Source organism: Melozone crissalis, unplaced genomic scaffold (genome assembly GCF_028551555.1).
Source record: "Melozone crissalis strain CALT ecotype California unplaced genomic scaffold, PUWL_Pcris_2 ptg000034l_1, whole genome shotgun sequence".
NCBI classification, from domain to species: domain Eukaryota; kingdom Metazoa; phylum Chordata; class Aves; order Passeriformes; family Passerellidae; genus Melozone; species Melozone crissalis.
The window spans coordinates 25658175-25676115 of record NW_026535812.1 but is presented as its reverse complement, the minus strand read 5'-3'; the positions used below and the strand labels follow the sequence as shown (position 1 = coordinate 25676115).

The 17941-nt window shown below is 57.2% G+C and overlaps 3 protein-coding genes across 3 annotated transcripts; 2 read left to right on the top strand and 1 right to left on the bottom strand.

The window, feature by feature from the left end:
- Window positions 1–3687: 3687 nt before the first annotated feature.
- On the top strand, window positions 3688–10005 carry AADAC (arylacetamide deacetylase). Its single transcript, XM_054282728.1, has 5 exons — window positions 3688–3825; window positions 7322–7544; window positions 7773–7842; window positions 8167–8338; window positions 9397–10005. The coding sequence occupies exons 1-5, from the start codon at window positions 3688–3690 to the stop codon at window positions 10003–10005; spliced, it is 1212 nt and encodes a 403-aa protein (XP_054138703.1).
- A 3262-nt stretch (window positions 10006–13267) lies between these two features.
- LOC128940702 (nematocyst expressed protein 3-like) lies at window positions 13268–15075 on the bottom strand. The gene is made up of 4 exons (XM_054282311.1): window positions 14857–15075; window positions 14515–14586; window positions 14101–14163; window positions 13268–13339 (listed from the first exon to the last, which is right to left on the bottom strand). Exons 1-4 carry the CDS (start codon window positions 15073–15075, stop codon window positions 13268–13270), a joined length of 426 nt encoding a protein of 141 aa, XP_054138286.1.
- A 109-nt stretch (window positions 15076–15184) lies between these two features.
- SUCNR1 (succinate receptor 1) lies at window positions 15185–17455 on the top strand. The gene is made up of 2 exons (XM_054282310.1): window positions 15185–15232; window positions 16508–17455. The coding sequence occupies exons 1-2, from the start codon at window positions 15185–15187 to the stop codon at window positions 17453–17455; spliced, it is 996 nt and encodes a 331-aa protein (XP_054138285.1).
- Window positions 17456–17941: the final 486 nt, after the last annotated feature.

Genomic DNA, 17941 nt, shown 5'->3' with positions numbered 1-17941 from the left:
GGGGTGTCCATCAGAGGCATCGAAGGGCAGAGTAAGTAATTTTTGCTTTTTACTACAAGGTTGCACCTGAATTGTCTGCGGGCAGATGAGGCAGCACCAGCGGCTCCGGTGCTGTTCTTGGTGTTCTTTCCCCTCCTGGAGCCTGCGGGTGTCCGTCCCAGCCCTGCCGGGGAGGGAGCGCCGGGCGCGGCGCTGCTGCGGCTGCTCCCGGGGTTTGCGGTGCCTCGGGGAGGGCGGGCGGTGTGCGGGGCTGCACTGCCGCCCGGCGGCCTCTCCCTTCCTCTGCTGAAAGCGCCCTTCGCGCGGGAGCCCAGCGCTGCGGCGGGCACTGCGGTGCTGGCACCAAAGCGTTCCTGCCTCCCCTTCACCTGTGCGGGCACACCTGTGCCTGGGCATGTTGGCATACCTGTGCGGGCACGCCTCTGTGAGCCTGGGCAGTGTTGGCACACCTGTGCGGGCACGGCTGTGCAGGCACACCTGTGTGGGTCCCCCCACCTGTGTGAGCCTGGGCAGTGTTGGCATACCTGTGCATGCACACCTGTGTGAGCCCGGACAATGTGGGCACACCTGCGCTGGCACACCTGTGCGGGAACATCTGTGTGGGCCCAGGCGGTGTTGGCACACCTGTGCAGGCAACCTGTGTGAGCCGGGACAATGTGGGCACACCTGTGCAGGCACACCACTGCCAGGAGCGCCCCTGGGCACAGCCAGGGCCACAGGAGGGACGTGCCCCAGATGCCACCGCTGCCAGGAGCACCCTGGCACAGCCAGGGCCACAGCAGTGCTGTGCCCGCACTCGAGGCAGTGCTGACACCTGCACCCCAGGGCAGGCTGAGGTGGCACAGTGGGGATCGATGCCCACAGGCTGCCCGTGGCTGTGCTGGCGTCCCCAGCCTGGAGAGGCCGTGTGGAGGTGGCACCTGGGGACAGGGGCTGGCGGTGCCCTGGGCAGTGCTGAGGTTGGTTTTAGAGGGATTTTGCAGCCTGAGTGACTCTGTGGCTGACAGACACAGCAAGGGCCTGCGATGCTCTGGGGGTGCGGGCAGTGGGGTGCACTGGGGTGCCAGGGGGTGAACAGGGACTGCTTTACAAACAGGTGTGGGGCTGTAAGCCTGGATTGCTCTTACAAACAAGGTGCAAGGTTATAAACTTACACATATCTCCTTTCCAAACCACAGTTTGAAAGCTCAGCCTGATATTGCAACACTTATTGTTTGCTGATTTACTGAGGGGGCAGGTCAGTGCCTGACTGAGTCCATCCCGTCTCTGCACAGCTGAGCACACCCAGGCAATCCTGGCTGTGACTGTCCGTGTCGTGGAGCACAGGGATGCAGGGAACGCTGGCTCTGAGCAGGGGCACACGCTGCTTGCTGCTCTTCCCATTGCAGTTTTTACCCTGGTTTTAGCCTGCTTAACCTTGCTCTCGTGTTTTTCTGAAACACCAGCAGCCTGGACTGCATGGGAATGCGGGGGGTGGGAAGCAGGGCATGCTGCATGGCTCCTGGTACACGGCGTGCAGGAAAAGCAGCAATGTGACATTTCATCCTTGCATAACTACAGAATGGTATGGATTGTGGGATGGCTTAAAATTGTCTCATTCCTCCCACATGCCATGGGCAGGGACAGCCTCCCCTAGACCCGGTACTCCAAGTTCCATCCAACCATACTGAATGTAATAAATAAGGAGGGAAAGGACTAAACTGAATTTTTGCTTTAGAAAGCTGTGTGTGGTGGGGAGCAGGTGGTGCACAGCAAGGCAGCAGTGCTGGTGCTGCTGTGGGCTCTGGAGAGCACTGGCAGTGCAGGGCTGGTGCTGGGGTGAGGCAGGAAGGGTAAGCACTGCGTGGGATGGATCTGGATTTTAACATCCACATATTCCATTTGGCACCCATCCCCTGTCTGACAGAGGCCTTGTGCTGTCCCAACCGGTCCCTTTGACTGAAAGGGCTCTGACAATATTGGCATAGGGGCATTTCTGTATTGCAGCTGGTGCTGCACGGTTCCTTTGGGTGCATCGGTTTATGATTTCCTCTATCTGGGAGTGCCGTGGGTTCAGGGAGGTTGCTGGGGTGGTTCACTGGAGGCCAGGGGAGCGGCTCTGCCATGAGATGAGACGCGGGTCTTTCAAGGTTAAGCGCTGTGAGCTCCTGCCCTGAGCCAAGGGTGACCTCGGGGCAGGAGCAGAGCCCCGGCTGTCGCTGCACAGCTTCCACCTGGAGACCAGCCTGGAAGGAGAGTGGGAACCCTTCCTTAAGTGCAGCAAAACAAAACACCAGTGTTGGTGGTTCCAGTCTGGCCTCCTCTTCCTCCGTGCTGTTTGCCCGTGCCAGAGCTGTCCTGGGGGCTCCTGCTCTCCTGGGAGGGACAGGGCAGGAGAGGGTTTTGTCCTGCATGCCCCATCATCAGCTGGGCCTCACCTTCCCGTGCCACCTGAGATCTGCCTTCTTTACCTGTGTTTTACCTCTCAGCCCCTGACAAGAGACCTGAGCTGTGCAAAAGAGGACGTGGGTTTGCTGCTCCGCGCCCAGCCCTGCGTGTCCACGTGTCACTGCTGGGACCCAGGCCGCCCTCACCTGTGCCAGAGTGGGCTCACCTGTGCCCTGGCCAGCACCTGGCACGGCAGGGCGGGTGGAGTGGCCGTGGAGCTGTGTTCTCTCTCGGTTTTGGGGGAGTGGGGTCAGCAACATTGGGCTTTCACTGGCTGCTGTGCTGCAAAGTGCCGAGGACAGAGAGCAGGGATGGATTTTTAAAATACTTGAATAGTTTGGAGGTGGCAGAACTTAAAAGTCTGAAAGTCTGACTAACTCATTTGTGTCTGGGCAGGTGGCACATGGCTCAGCTCTCAGCTTTCTGTGGTGTTCCTGCTCTGCTTCCCCAAAGGCTGCTCAGCCGGAGAGCACGAGGCTGCGCCGATTTGCTGCTGGTAGAATTTAGCCGAAGAAATCGCCTACATTTTAATGCGAAAAGGTAAAACCGCTGTGTCCCGGGCTCTGCTCGAGCTCCTGCCTTGCCGAGCGGCAGCTCGGTGCCCCGGGACACCCGGCACGGCTGTGGGCACCTGGGTGTCACCGTGCGGCCACCGCCGCTCCCGTCCCGCTCCCTCCGCCGCCTGTCCCGGGGGCTCAGCGCGGGGCTCGGCGCGGGGTTCAATGCGGGGCTGGGGCAGGGACGGGGTTCTGTTCGGGGTTCGATGCGGGGCTCGGTTCGGGGTTTGGTACAGGGCTCGGTTCGGGGCTGGGGCAGGGCCGGGGTTCAATGCAGGGTTCAATGCGCGGCTCGGGGAGAGGCTCAATGCGGGGCTCGGAGCCGGGTTCAGTGCGGGGCTGGGGCAGGGCCGGGGCTCGGCTCGGGGTTCCGTGCGGGGCTCGGTTCGGGGCTCGGTGCGAGGTTCAGTGCGGGGCTCGGAGCGGGGTTCCGTGCGGGGCTCGGTGCGAGGTTCCGTGCGGGGCTCGGAGCAGGACCGGCCGGCTCGGCTGCTCCCGGCGGCTGCACGGGGAATCTGCTGGTGCAACCTGTTGTTTTGGAAGCCGCACAGCGGAGTAACCTCTGCCCCGGGTGGCAACGCAAGAAATCACCTCCTGGCCGGGACCCAAGCAAAACACGGGATTAACTTTGCCCTGCGCTGGCTCGCTGGGAGGCGGTGGGAGGGTGAGAGCGGCTCCGGAGCGCAGAGAGGATCGTGCGAGGATGGGGGCCCGGCTGCTGTGCCTGTGCCTCCTCACCGCCCTGCTCGCCTACTACGTCTACAGCCCGCTGCCGCCGGAGCTGGCCCAGCCCGGCACCGTGATGCTGCTCTCGGCTGCCGTCAGGGCCCTGGGGCACCTGGTGAGCTGTGGGGCCGGGCAGGGGGGTGCTGTGGGCTCGGGGCACGGCACGGTGTGTGTGTGTGCGCGCGCGCGTGTGTGTGTGTGTGTGTGCGTGTGTGTGCGCTGCGTGTGTCACACGGGGATCGTGTCACACGGACACGAGGGCAGAGTCACTGAATGGAACGCTGAACTGTGACTGTGCTAGAAAGAAATGAGGGAAGGTTTGGTCCTGCAGCCTTGAGAAAGGGCCGTTCAGAGTAGCGAATGGGACATGGGAATGTGGCTGGACCGACAGGCAGAGACAGGCTTCTCCTGCCGTGAAGGGCTGTGCAGCTCGAGCCCTGCTGCCCGAATCATCCCTGGCTCCCGTGCCCGCTCCCCCGGCTGGCCGGGGAGGGAACGCTACAGCAGCTCTCACATTCTCTTGATTTCTGTGGTTTCATGGCAATCCACGGGCAAAAAGGCCTGAAAACCGCACAAAACAACATCTCTGTGTGAGACAGCCCTTGTTGGCTCTCCAGCCCGCAGGAGGAGGGAGGACGAGGAGGTTTTTGTGTGTCAGGGACTCGTGTTTTGGTTTCGGGGCTAAGTGGTGGAAGATGAGAGCGGGGAGAAGGAAAGCAGCCGTGTTCAGCAGTGCTGGTGCGCTGCCTTGCTGCCTGCCCTGCTGAATGCCCTGCTGGAGGCGGGCACGGGCAGCCCATCGCCCTGGCACGCCCGGTGCTGCCCGGCCACCCTGTCCCCCTGCAGGGAGGCCCTGCTGGCTGCAGCGGTGCTGTGATCGCCTGCAAGGTGGGGCTGTGCCTGCTGCTGCTCTCCTGCCTGCCTGGGCACGGCGGGGCTGTGGGCACGCCTTTTGTAACCGCGCGCTCATCTCCTGTGAATCCACAATCCCGAGGGATGGGCACAGCCCCAGCCCCCTGGAGCTGCACCGGTGCAAATTAGAGTGAGGTGGCCCTAAATTGTCCCAAGTGTACCCTGAGTGGCCCTGCAGTTAGAGGGCAGTGACTCGAGCTCACTGGGGCAGGGCTGGGTTTCAGAGGGGACCTGGTGCAGTCTCTCTGACTCCCTGAGGCTGGTTTGAGCAAAGGGGACACCGTGCCACCCTCGAGCGCTCCTGGGCAGTGCAATCCTCTCTGGGCTCCCAAAGGGGGTGCCAAGAGCCCCACGGCATGGCACATATCCATGCCCTGTTGTGGCGGCTCCTGGGGAGCCCCCAGCCCTGCTGGGTGAGCTCAGGGGCCCTCGGTGCCCCCTCTTTTAGCAGGGAGGCTGGGAACTCTCCCTGGCCTGTTGGTGCTTGTGTCCTGTGCGCACGTGCTGCCAAGCTGGGGAGCAGCCTCTGAGAGCAAACCTGCCGCTTGCTGTGGAGTTTGAGCCCCAAACCCCTCAGGCATTCCAGGAAGTGCCCCATGCCCTTGGTCTGAAACGCCTGCAGAAGGTACAAAACACAGCAGGATGGTTTTGCTGCCGCTGTGTGCCATCCCCGCAGAGCTCCCCCTCCTCAGCCCAGCTCTGGGGAAGCACAGCCCCAGCCTGGGCCCTGCTCATGGGCTGCCCCCCGAGGGTCCCCATCCCAATCCCTGCCCCTCTGGAGCCCTGACCTGCTGGGAGCCCTGGGGCACTGCCCCTGCCGGGGCACAGCCACTCCCTTCCCCTGCACAGGGTGTGGGTCTGTCCGTGCCGTAGGGACTGGGGAAATGCCTTGCAAAGCACAGGGAAAGTGCTCGTGCTCAAGGAAAGTGCTTGCCAAAGCACAGGGATCCCAGCCCCAAAGTGGCTGGCTTTCCTGCTGCTCCATAACACCCAGTGATCTCACACTGGGACAATGAGGATTTTCAGATGAGGGCACCATTTCCTTTTATTGATATGGCCTGGAAACCGCAGGCAGCAGCCCAGTGGTTTTCCACAATGTAAATTGTCCACTTGTGGAAAACAGCCCTGAGAGCTCTGGAAACCCTCAGTGCTGGGGCTCAGGGAATTCCTCCCACCATGGGCTTTCACAGGCTCATTGGAGTCACAGCAGGACTCACTCTGACTGAGACATTTGTTTTTCCAAGATGTTAATCCTTGGGGGAAAAGCAACAACTGAGACATGTTTACGTAAACTGTGTCAACGTGGTGGCTAAAACGGCAATTCTGGCGCGGGCATGTGTGTTTGTTTGCTTTCATGGAGCTGAGGCAAGGACCTGTGCTTCCCTTTGCCGTGTGCCAGGGCCTGCCCACTCATCTCCCTCCCAGTTCCAGCACGCTGGGATTGGCAGGGCTCCCCCGGCATCTCCCGCTCCAAGCCTGGAGAGAGGTGGCTCAAAAATGTGCTGACAATCCTGTCAAGGGCTGCCAGCAGGGGCTGAGCTCTGTGCTATTCCAGCTCCTGAAAAAGAAGGTTATAGCACGGAATCCCAGAATCCCAGACTGCTTTGGGTTGGCAAAGATCTTAAATTTCATCTCATTCCACCCTCCCGCCAAGGTCAGGGACACATTCCACCTGGCCAGGTTGCTCAAAACCTGGTAATATGTAGATGTTGATAAAGCAGTTGATTTAAATACAATTTGAAGGAAAAAACTGCACCAGGCAGGGTCAGACTGTATGGTTCCCCTATCAGAGTGGGAAGGCCAGAGGTTACACCTGTCAGCAGATAACCACTCAGTGTGGGGGTTCCACAATCTCCCTGGGGACAATAAAGCTTCTCTGCGAAGCCAAACTCCAAACAGGTTCTGCACCAGGCTTGGCTGTTTTCTTCCTTTTAAAACCCAAACCTGCCCTGAATTTCATCTGTTTTCACCTTCGGATAACATGTAAGAGCTTGGCTTTATTTCTTATTGTTTCAGTTGTGGTGTGGTGAGGCTGGGGCGGGAAGAGGGTCATGTCCCATTGCTGGGGTGCTGGTGGAGGAGCCCAGGTGCTGGTGCCAGCAGCAGTGCAGGGGCTCTGGGTGGCTCTGGGTGGCTCTGCAGTGCTCCCTGGGCTGTGCCCATGCCATGCTGGTGCCAGCAGCAGTGCAGGGGCTGTGGGTGGCTCTGGGTGGCTCTGCAGTGCTCCCTGGGCTGTGCCCATGCCATGCTGGTGCCAGCAGCAGGCCAGGGGCTCTGGATGGCTCTGGGTGGCTCTGCAGTGCTCCCTGGGCTGTGCCCATGCCATGCTGGTGCCAGCAGCAGGCCAGGGGCTGTGGGTGGCTCTCTGGGACAGTGCTGGCGCTGGTGGCTCACTGAGCTGACACTGGGCTGCAGAGGTGACCCGCATGAACACCGAGCACGAGTCTGAGTGTGGCACGGAGCAGCAGCCCTGGCTCTGGCCGGGCTCTGGCCCTGCTGGGCAGCTGGTGGCAGTGTGGGTGCGTGCCATGAGTGCTCCTGGCACTGCCAGGCTCAGGTGGGGGCACTGTGCTCCGGCCTGTTTGTGTGTCTGCCACAGCAACTTCACACGCCGGCACAGAGCATCCAACCCAGCAGGGAATTCTCTCTGGGAGTGGAGAGGCTGCCCTGGAATCAGCTTGCCCTGTCTTGTGCTGCAGTCGGAGCTGGGGGAGCTGCTGGGGCTGATGCACTACATGGAGGGGCTGAGGCTGATCTCCGCGGTGGAGCTGGTGGCTCCCACGTCCGACGAGAACGTCACGGTGACGGACACGGAGCTCGGCGGGGTCCCCGTGCGCCTGTTCCTGCCCCAGAGGCCGCCTGGAGGGCTCCGGAGCACCGTGCTCTTCTTCCACGGCGGCGGCTGGTGCCTGGGAGACGCAGGTGAGCCCTGCACACCGCGGCTGGGTCTGTGCCCGCACCTCACTGCCCTGCCAGGAGCTGCCTTTGGTTTCGTGGGACCTGGCACAGGAGGGGCAGGGCACGGGGGTCTCACCAGCTGAAAGCAGGGGGGGTTTGGGAAAGTCAGCTCAAAGTGCTGCCAAGGGGAACAGGCTGGGCTGTGTATGTGTGCGTGTGCCCATTCTCACACACGCTGGGCTTCCATTGCAGGCATGCACGGCTACGATCTCATGTCACGCCGGATTTCAAACGAGCTGAATGCTGTCGTGGTGTCAGTCAAGTAAGAGATATTCTCCTTCCAGATGGGATGAGGGCTTGGAGTAAATTAATCTGTTTCAATTAATCTGATTTTTCAATGTTTCTGTGTTTGATTGCGTGCTTTCCTGCTGACTTATACACAATTGTGAACAGAGGCTGCCAGGGTGACAGGGGAATTGTGGTTGGCAGCTATTTTGGCTTTAGGGAGGTGGGTGGGTAATAAAGCTGGGACAGACAGTTCCCACTTCTCTGGGCACAGAAACAGACATCCCCCAACAGGGAGATGCGAGCAAGCCCTTCTCTTTATTAACAGCAGGTGCTAACACCCTGCTCTTGCCTCCCCCAGCTACAGGCTGGCCCCTCCGCACCGTTTCCCTGCCCAGTTTGAGGACGTGTACTCGGTGACCAAGTTCTTCCTGCAGGACACGGTGCTGTCCCAGTACGGGGTGGACCCTGCGCGGGTCTGCGTGGCCGGGGACAGCGCCGGGGGCAACCTGGCTGCGGCCGTGGCACAGCAGGTACAGCACCAGCGGTTTGCAGATCAAAATCGGTGTTTGTGCAGCCTCACCACCACTGAGGAAAGCTGCTCTCATGGTCTGTCAGGGTGTCACAGACTGCGGGATTGGCACAGGGCTCTGGGGACCAGGCAGCTGTGCCTGAGCCACTCAGCGCCATCACAGGAGCTTTATGCCTTCCAGACACCTCAAAAGGCTCTCTGCCCTCTAGAGTCAGGCCTTACATCACTCCAACCGTAAGCTCGTGTTGTCTGGTTTAGGCATGATGTTTGCAAAGGGAATTTTAACTATGTGACTCATAAAGATGCAAATAGCAGGGAAAACAAGCAAACAAAAAAACCCTCACTAAATTTTGCGGTGTCTGAGCATACAGTCTGGTGCCTTTTGCGCTTCTCCTTCAGCTTTATTAAATAAAACCAGCACGATGTTGTTGCTCTCTTGAGAAGCTGTTTGGGCTGTAACGAAACCCTGGGAATGGTGGTGAATTTGCTGCGGATGCTGAAGGCAGAAGATGAGGGAGGAAATGGAAAATTTATTAGTGAAGAGGGGAAAAGGTTGACATGTAAGAAATGTCAATGTTCAATTCGTCACATTTTGTTACATCTCTAAAACGCACAGAATTGCAATTGCTTCAGTTGTAACATCTTAGGGTTAAAAACCAAACTGATGAACATGCTATAAATTGTGTGAAATTATAAGGAGACCCAGAAACCTGAAAGTTTCATGACGTAAGAATATAAATTTTCAGTAGCTATAGAAAATCTTCTGCCAATACTTCAGAAAGCATCAAAATTTCAGAAAGAGTATTTCCCCAAAATCATTATCCTTCAATATAAGAAATAAAATGAAATTATATTTGATGTTTGAGAATTTTTATTACAGCGTGCTGTCTTAGATAACCTGCCTATAGATTCAGAATTTCTTTATCCTGGTTTTATTGATAATCTTATTTTGCTCACTTTGCAAAATGCGGGTTTTCATTCTTCACCTCAAATGATCTGTCAGTGTGGGAGAATCGACACCTTTACTGATTCTTTGCAATGGTTTCTGTTTTCCTGCAGCTGTCGGAGGACCCTGAAGTGAAAACCAAGCTGAAAGCTCAGGTTCTGATCTACCCCGCGCTGCAGGCGCTGGACCTGGACCTGCCGTCGTACAGGGACAATGCGCACAAGCCGCTGCTGCCGCGGGCGCTGATGGTGCGCTTCTGGAGCGAGTACCTGAGCCCTGACCCCGCTCTCCATGCCGCCATGGCCTCCGGCCGCCACGTGCCGCCCGAGGCCGCGCCGCTGCTGCCCCTGGTCAACTGGAGCCGCTGGCTGCCCGCCGACATGCGGGGGGCCCACGCCTACGAGGGCCCGGCCCTGGCCGGCGCGGGGCTGGCGCGGCGCTTCCCGGGGCTGCTGGACCCGCGAGCGAGCCCGCTGCTGGCCCGCGAGGCCCGGCTGCGCGGCCTGCCCCCGGCCCTCGTGCTGACCTGCGAGCACGACGTGCTGCGCGACGACGGCGCCATGTACGCGGCCCGGCTGCGCGCCGCCGGCGTGCCCGTCACGCACCACCACGCCAAGGACGCCTTCCACGGCGCCATGACCTTCCTGGCCTGGCCGCTGGAGCTGGCCCTGGGCCGCCGGCTCTTGGACACCTGCGTGGGCTGGCTGAAGGAGAACCTGTGAGCCGAAGTCAGCCCCTCGCCTGCCCAGGTGGGACTGGAGCTGCGCTGGATTTTGGCCGTGATCGCCGTCCCCCCTGTGATCCTCATGGTGCTGGGGCTGGAGCGTTTCCCACCCTGCCTGGCAGGAAATCAGCCTGATCCCCACCCAGCGTTCCTCCAGTGCTACCGTCCGAACCTCAAACCCCCAGAGTGCCGGGACTGCCCCGGGTTCCTCCTCTGGCCCTGCAGCCTCTGGGATCTGTGTCTGCTCTCTGCTGCTGCTTCTCTCTCCTATCGCACCTTCAGTCCCTGGTGTGTGCCCAGGGCCAGGTGCCTGTGGGCACACGGGACGTGCTCGGGGCCGTTTCTTCCTGTCCCCTTTGGCTCCGTGGGATGTGGCAGCAGGGCCCCGCTGCTGCCAGGGCTGGTGGGGTGCAGGGAAGCACCGGGAGCTGCAGGAGGCTCGGGGCAGCTGCAGGAACCTGCCCCATCACGGGCTGCTCCTGCTCTGCACGGCTTGAGAGAAGTGCTTGGAAACCCATTGGGATGGCTAAAAATTGTGCAAGTGTTTTGGGCTTTGCTTGTTTGTTTCTTTTGGGGTGTTTGTTTATTTGAGGTTTTTTGTTGTGTTGGGTTTTTTGGTTTTTTTTTTTTTTAATGCGCATGTCTTACTCCTACTTCCTTTCTTTAATCCTTGCACTAGCAGGAATTAGAGAATCAAACCAGCACTGGATATTCACTGGAAAAAGGAAGCTGTGAAGGTCCCAGACTTAGGATAACACTGCTGCATGGTCTGTGCTCTACTTATCTATTAAGTCTTGTACTGGGTGTTCTAATTGTCCTTGAAATTTTTTATCAGATTTCACATATGATTTCTTAAAAGTAGAATTAGCTTAGAAATTTTATAGGCTTGGAAAAGAAACATAGTTCAGCTGGCTATGTGGAACAAATAACCTCTATGCAAATGTTTTGTGTGTTAAATATAAACCCTAAAACTTTGGACTGAAGCATGAATACAAGGGTTGGCTGTTGATTTAAGTAAATCAACCACTGGTCAGGTACTTCACGTATCCTGCTTTTCTTTTGCATAAAAGGTACTGAATCTTCAATAATTCTGGGTTATTTTCCTGAGTGTGTGCAGCCTGTTCAGATGGCGTGTGTAGGGGATGATTGCTATTTTCCATCTTCATTCAGATGAATATAAACATTAAACTGGTTTTTGATTGCAGAGCAGTGTTCTGTGCCTCGGTGTCCCATCCATCGGGAGCAGCGGCAGCCCAGGGGTGGCTGCTGCAGACAGCCCCGGTTCCAGCTCTGCCCCCAGTCCAGCTGGGCATGGGAGCTGCTGAGCTGTGCAGGAGGGAAGCAGCAGCGCTCGGGTGGGTCTGTCCTGGCCCCTTTGCACACCCTGTGGGTGCATATCTGTCTCCTGTGCTCAGTCCCAGAGGGTTTGGGGGCTATTGCTCAGGTCCCCCTGCAGCAGTGCCAGCACAGCCCAGTGCCCGCTACAGCCTGGGCTCCTCTGCTGCCAGACACAGCTCCACTGCAGTTTTATTCCTCCCACATTTGGGAATAATTAACAGCCTCTCAGTGTTCCTGAGACAGCTGGACTTCGGGGTTTTGCTCATTAACACCTTTGGTTTGATTTTCTGTACAGTTTTAGGGTCACATCCACAAGAGTGTTCCCTGGGATGGGCATTTCTGGGTTGTAAATGCCACTGGAATGAGCCCAGCTGGGGTTTCCAGGAAACAACCTTGCTGAATAGACTGCTCAGGGGGGGATGGCTGTGGCTTTGGTTTGGAGGGGACGTGCCCACATGCCATCCCTCAGCAGGCTGCCCTGCTCTGAGCCAGAGGGGCGTTGGTGCTCTCCTGCCCACAGCCCTGGGACGCTGCTGTTAGGGCAGCCTTGGGACATTGCTGTTAGGGCAGCACTGGGCTGAGTGTTGGCCTCAGGGGGCTTTGCCTCCCTCAGGGCTGCTGGAGGAGCCTGTGCCAGCCCAGCTGGAGCAAACCTGGGCCATCCTCCCCATCCAGCTGCCACCTATGACACTGTGCTCCCTCCATCGTGGCTCAGGCATCGGCTCTGCCAGGGACACTGCCTGTAAGGCAGGAGAGAAATTTGTGTTCTAAGAAACAATGCCAGCCAAAGATTGCCAACCTTCCCTTGCGTGTTTTTATAGGATGCTCTTGGAACCAGAAGTAAATGGCTTTTAAGCACCAACACCTAAATATGGGCTCATGATTGATTGGGCTGTATGTTTTTGTTTAGGTTCCTAAAATAGATTTTGGGATTGGAAATGCCTGGTGAGGCACAAAACGAGGCAGTGAAACCTGCACTATTGATGTTGCTGGCAGGAGAGGCTGGAGCTGCTATAAGCTTATCCACACCAAAAACAAGACAAACCACCACAAGGGAAGGCTCTGGTGCATCTCCACAAGCCTTCCCTTGAAGGGAGGATGGGGTTTGCTGGTTGACAGTCAAGGACAAAGCTCAGCCTCACCACGGTGGGTTCACAACCCCGTTAGGAGCCAGCTCTGGGTGCAGAGATCAAACCCCCCAAGGATGCCCAAGCACAGGGACGCTGATCTCAGACTCTCCTACCACAGGGTGCAGTGGGAGCTGCATGAGCAGAGGGGCTTCATGCTTGCAGGTGAGTCAAGGAGGAAATGAAGCATCCTTGAAATATCCCCACCAATCTGGGCTTCCCCATCACCCTCTTCTTAAGAATCCTTAACTTTTTGTTGCAGTACTACGCCGGCTAAAAAACCCAAAAATTCCCCAACGAGCCACCCTGAAACCCCAAACCCCAGAACTGGACAGTGTCCTTGTGTTTCTGGTGTTTTTGGCAGTGTTGGTTGATTGCTCCTGGTGTGCTCAGCCGGGCCCTTGTTCCTGAGGAGGGCTCGGGGAGGGCCCCAAGGCTGCCACCACTGCTCACCCCATGGAGATCTGGGGTCCCTGCTGGTTCCTGGGCTGGAGCCCCATCAGAGCCCAGCAGCACCCAGCCTGCCCTGCAGGAGCACTGGGAGCTGCAGGCCTGCAGTGCCAGCCAGCACAGAGCCCGTGCTGAGCCCAGCTCAGGTGCTCCTGATGGACAGGGCTGCTGAAAGGCAATGGAATGCCAGCGTGTGTGACTGGGACAGCCTCAAAATAGCCAGGGGATAGAAAACTGCTTAGAAGTACAACCAGCTGAGGCAATGGTCACAGAGCTGTAAAGCAGGGACCAACATAAACCTACTGCAATGAGCATTTCTTGCTCCCTCACCAGTGTTCTGAGGAGTTACTGCAGCAGGAAGGAAGGAATGCTCCATTTCTTCAGCCCTATTTTATCCTTCAGTGCAACAGCAGTTGCCTGAATGAACAAGACATTTAAAAGGTGGTAAATGAGAAGCCAGTGTCAGTTATTAGCCATGGGGGAAATTTCAAATCAGCTTCTGTAATGCCTAAATAAGAGCTGATTTATTGGCCTTGTCCACAGAGAAAAGCTACAATAGCTTTTTATATATATTAATGGGGTTAATATTTGATAGCTGGGAAGTACATCACATAAAGGGGAGGGAAAGGTAGAGAAGCTGTGGCTGCCCCATACCTGAGGATGCTCAAGGCCAGGTGGAATGGGGCTTGAAGCAGCCTGCTCTAGTGGGAGCGTCCCTGCCCACGGCAGAGGGGCGCAATTATTGGCTGCGGGGTGTGGTCACTCCGCATTAGCAGTGTTATTATATTTTTATCTTTGCCAGTAGTTTCTACAGCAATGCCAGTAGAGCAGGGAGCTGTGGGGCGGTGATGTGCTGCTGTTTGAGGAATTGGTGCTGCTGTGTGAGGAGCTGGTGATGCTGTGTGAGGAATTGGTGCTGCTGTGTGAGGAATTGGTGCTGCTGTGTGAGGATCTGGCGCTGCTGTGTGAGGAATTGGTGCTGCTGTGTGAGGATCTGGCGCTGCTGTGTGAGGAGCTGGTGCTGCTGTGTGAGGAATTGGCGCTGCTGTGTGAGGAGCTGGTGCTGCTGTGTGAGGAGCTGGTGATGCTGTGTGAGGAGCTGGTGCTGCTGTGTGAGGAGCTGGTGCTGCTGTGTGAGGAATTGGTGCTGCTGTGTGAGGAGCTGGTGCTGCTGTGTGAGGAGCTGGTGCTGCTGTGTGAGGAGCTGGTGCTGCTGTGTGAGGAGCTGGTGCTGCTGTGTGAGGAATTGGTGCTGCTGTGTGAGGAGCTGGTGCTGCTGTGTGAGGAATTGGTGCTGCTGTGTGAGGAGCTGGTGCTGCTGTGTGAGGAGCTGGTGATGCTGTGTGAGGAATTGGTGCTGCTGTGTGAGGAATTGGTGCTGCTGTGTGAGGAGCTGGTGATGCTGTGTGAGGAATTGGTGCTGCTGTGTGAGGAGCTGGCGCTGCTGTGTGAGGAATTGGTGCTGCTGTGTGAGGAGCTGGTGATGCTGTGTGAGGAGCTGGTGCTGCTGTGTGAGGAATTGGTGCTGCTGTGTGAGGAATTGGTGCTGCTGTGTGAGGAGCTGGTGATGCTGTGTGAGGAATTGGTGCTGCTGTGTGAGGAATTGGTGCTGCTGTGTGAGGAGCTGGTGCTGCTGTGTGAGGAATTGGTGCTGCTGTGTGAGGAATTGGTGCTGCTGTGTGAGGAGCTGGTGATGCTGTGTGAGGAATTGGTGCTGCTGTGTGAGGAATTGGTGCTGCTGTGTGAGGAGCTGGCGCTGCTGTGTGAGGAGCTGGCGATGCTGTGTGAGGAATTGGTGCTGCTGTGTGAGGAGCTGGTGCTGCTGTGTGAGGAATTGGTGCTGCTGTGTGAGGAGCTGGTGCTGCTGTGTGAGGAATTGGTGCTGCTGTGTGAGGAGCTGGCGATGCTGTGTGAGGAGCTGGTGCTGCTGTGTGAGGAGCTGGCGATGCTGTGTGAGGAGCTGGTGATGCTGTGTGAGGAGCTGGCGATGCTGTGTGAGGAATTGGTGCTGCTGTGTGAGGAGCTGGCGCTCCTCCTGCCCCGGCCCTGCCCTCCTGCAGCCCCGGCTGTCCCAGGGCGTGGGACGGGAGCAGGGGGTGCCTCTCCCCGCTGCTTCCCCGCGGGTTCCTGCCAAGGGGAAGTGCTGTTGGCATCCCGGCAGCTCACAGACAGATCCGCCTCGCCCCGGGCGTTAATGATTGAGCGAGAGGCGGCGGATCGCAGAGCTGCGCCGGACCCGCGGCGAGGCAGCGCGGCCCGGCCATGGTAAGGCTCCACCACGGGCACCCTGCGTGGCACCCACGCGTCTGGGTGGGCTCCAACTGCTCTTCCTTCTCGCCTTAAACTGATCCATCAGCCTTTTCCTAACAACTTCTGAATTAATGCATCTGTCCATACCGAACTTTCAATATCTGTCGCTATTTAAATTGCTGATGTCTGGGATGTGCTTTCTGGACTAGAATCTCACTAAGGAGTTGAGCTTCTCCTCAAGAACCGAGCAGACAGGGCTCAGCAGGTGAGGTCGGAGGACAGCAAGGGCTCTCTGTAGCATTTCTGTCTCCTGGGGGGCACACAGTAAGTGTAGAGGCTTGATGGAAATGGCTTGATGGAGTTTTTGCTCTGCCTTATGATCTCCCTTCAAAATGAAATACAGCTGATCTCTGCTTTGAGGACAGAGACCTGTGAACAAGTTCCTGACACCAAAACAGCTTTGGAAATCTTAACCTTAGCTTGAGTTCAGTTTTGATCTATATCCCAGTTTCTGGCATGTGGTTTTCCCTGCTTTCCTGTTGTTTGCTGACACTTTATCCAAGGCTGTCACCAAAAGCTCTGTGTGTCCTGTGGCAGGGACAGGTGGCTGCTGAGGAGGGAGAGGAGTAAACACTTGAGATGCTGCTCTATTTCCTTCCCTGGAGTGGAAAGCATTTTTTAACCAGCCTTTAGAAAGAAAGCAAGCTCATGTGTGGTGCAGCTTTGAAGGAAGCTTTGGCAGAAGGCACAGGAGATGTGCTCCATCCTCCGTGCAATTCCGGTACCCAGTTTGCAGCACAGCTCACCAAGCGCTCGATTAAGGGCTGGGTTAATTTAACAAACACATCTCTCCTGGCTCCCCAGCCAGTCCTGAGCAGGGCTGCTGCCTTCATCCCTCACCAGCCCTGTCAGCAAACCCCTCAATGACGAGGCAGGACCCACGGGACTGGTGTTGGGTAACAGGGGCAGATGGCTCCACGAGGCTCTGACAGGGCACCCACGGGCTGGTTTCGCTTTCCTGGCCCCGGCACTGCCGTGGCTTTGGCCAAGCTGGCACACTGTGACTGATGCCTTCATTCGGGTGATGCTCCCACTTTGAGTTCCTCACACAGGTCTTTGCTCGGGCGAGTTTTCATCTCCTTCTGTAACTCTGATCAGTGTCTGCAAGTACCAGTCCCGTGTGGGAGAGATATTTGAGGTCACATATCTACTTACCCTGTAGGCTGGAAGGAAATTGCAGGCTGCATGCACTGATTACAGCAATGATATAACAATAACTGTGCTATGATCCTTTACTTGGGTTCGCCGTTTATTTTTTTTCTTGTGATTTTCCAGGCTGTGAACGAGACCAGTGGCCATCTTCCGACAAACAGAGTACTGGAAAAGTATTATCTCTCCACCATGTACAGCCTTGAGTTCATTATAGGTGCCCTTGGAAACATCATCGTGGTGTTTGGCTATGTTTTCTGCCTGAAAAAATGGAAAAGCGGCAACGTCTACCTGTTCAATTTATCCATATCGGATTTGCTATTTCTGTGCACTCTGCCAAATCTGGTGAACAGCTACTCCAAAGATCAGTGGGCAGAGAGCACCCTGTGCCACAGCAACAGATTCCTGCTGCACGCCAACCTGTACAGCAGCGTCCTGTTCCTCATGGTCATCAGCGTTGACCGGTACATGCTGATGAAGCACCCCTTCAGGGACCACATCCTGCAGAAGAGGAGCACGGCTGTGGCGGTGTCTGTGGCCGTGTGGGTCGGGGTGATCCTGGAGCTGCTGCCCCTGCTGCATTTCCTGGAGCCCGTCACAGCTGCCAATAACTACAAGTGCCTCGACTACGCCAGCTCTGGGGACCCCGTGGCGAGCCTCGTCTACAGCATGTTCCTGACCGTCTTTGGCTTCCTCATTCCGCTCCTGACCATGGGCTGCTTCTACGTGAAGATGGTTTGTTTCCTGCAGAACAGGAGCGAGCAGGTCCGCTCCGCCCTGACCCTGGAGAAGCCCCTGACCCTGGTGATCCTCACCGTGGTGACCTTCTCCCTGCTCTTCACTCCCTACCACGTCATGCGCAACGTGCGCATCGCCTCCCGAATCCCGGCCCTCAACGTCTCCGGGGGCACGCAGAGAGTCATCACCACTGCTTACATCATCACCAGGCCCTTCGCCTTCCTAAACAGCGCCATTAATCCCGTCTTTTATTTCCTGATGGGTGACCACTTCAGAGAGATGCTGATGGCCAAAACAAGGCAGCTCCTGGGCAGGCTGACAGCCACTGGGAAGTGAATGAGTAAGCAGTCTCCTTGTGGTGGGAGAGGTCTGGGAGGAAACTCTCTGAGGGAGAGCATTCAGCAATGTGCCATTGTTTTAGATAACTTTATTCATGCAATAGGATAGGTATGAGCTGACTGTGTTCCTCTAAATGCGCCTGTCACCTCGTTGTGCGGGAGATTTCTGCTGAGCTGCCTCCGGCAGGCCGGGAGGGATGCTGTGCTCGCTCCCACAGGCCAGCAGTGGGGTGCCCCACAGGCCACTGACACTGCCATCAAAGGCCACCAAGGCAGCTCTCTGAGGGACAGCACGCTGCTCTCAGACAGCTGCTCTGTGAGCCACAACCTGGGCCTGGGCTGGGACAAACGTGCCTTCATGGGTCACCAGGACAGCCAGGCACGCTCACAGGGGCACTCACAGCGTATGGAGCCACCTAGCCTCACTATAGCTGTCTATAAGTGCCCGTGGAACCTATAGCCTGAGGCAGAACTCCGACCTCAG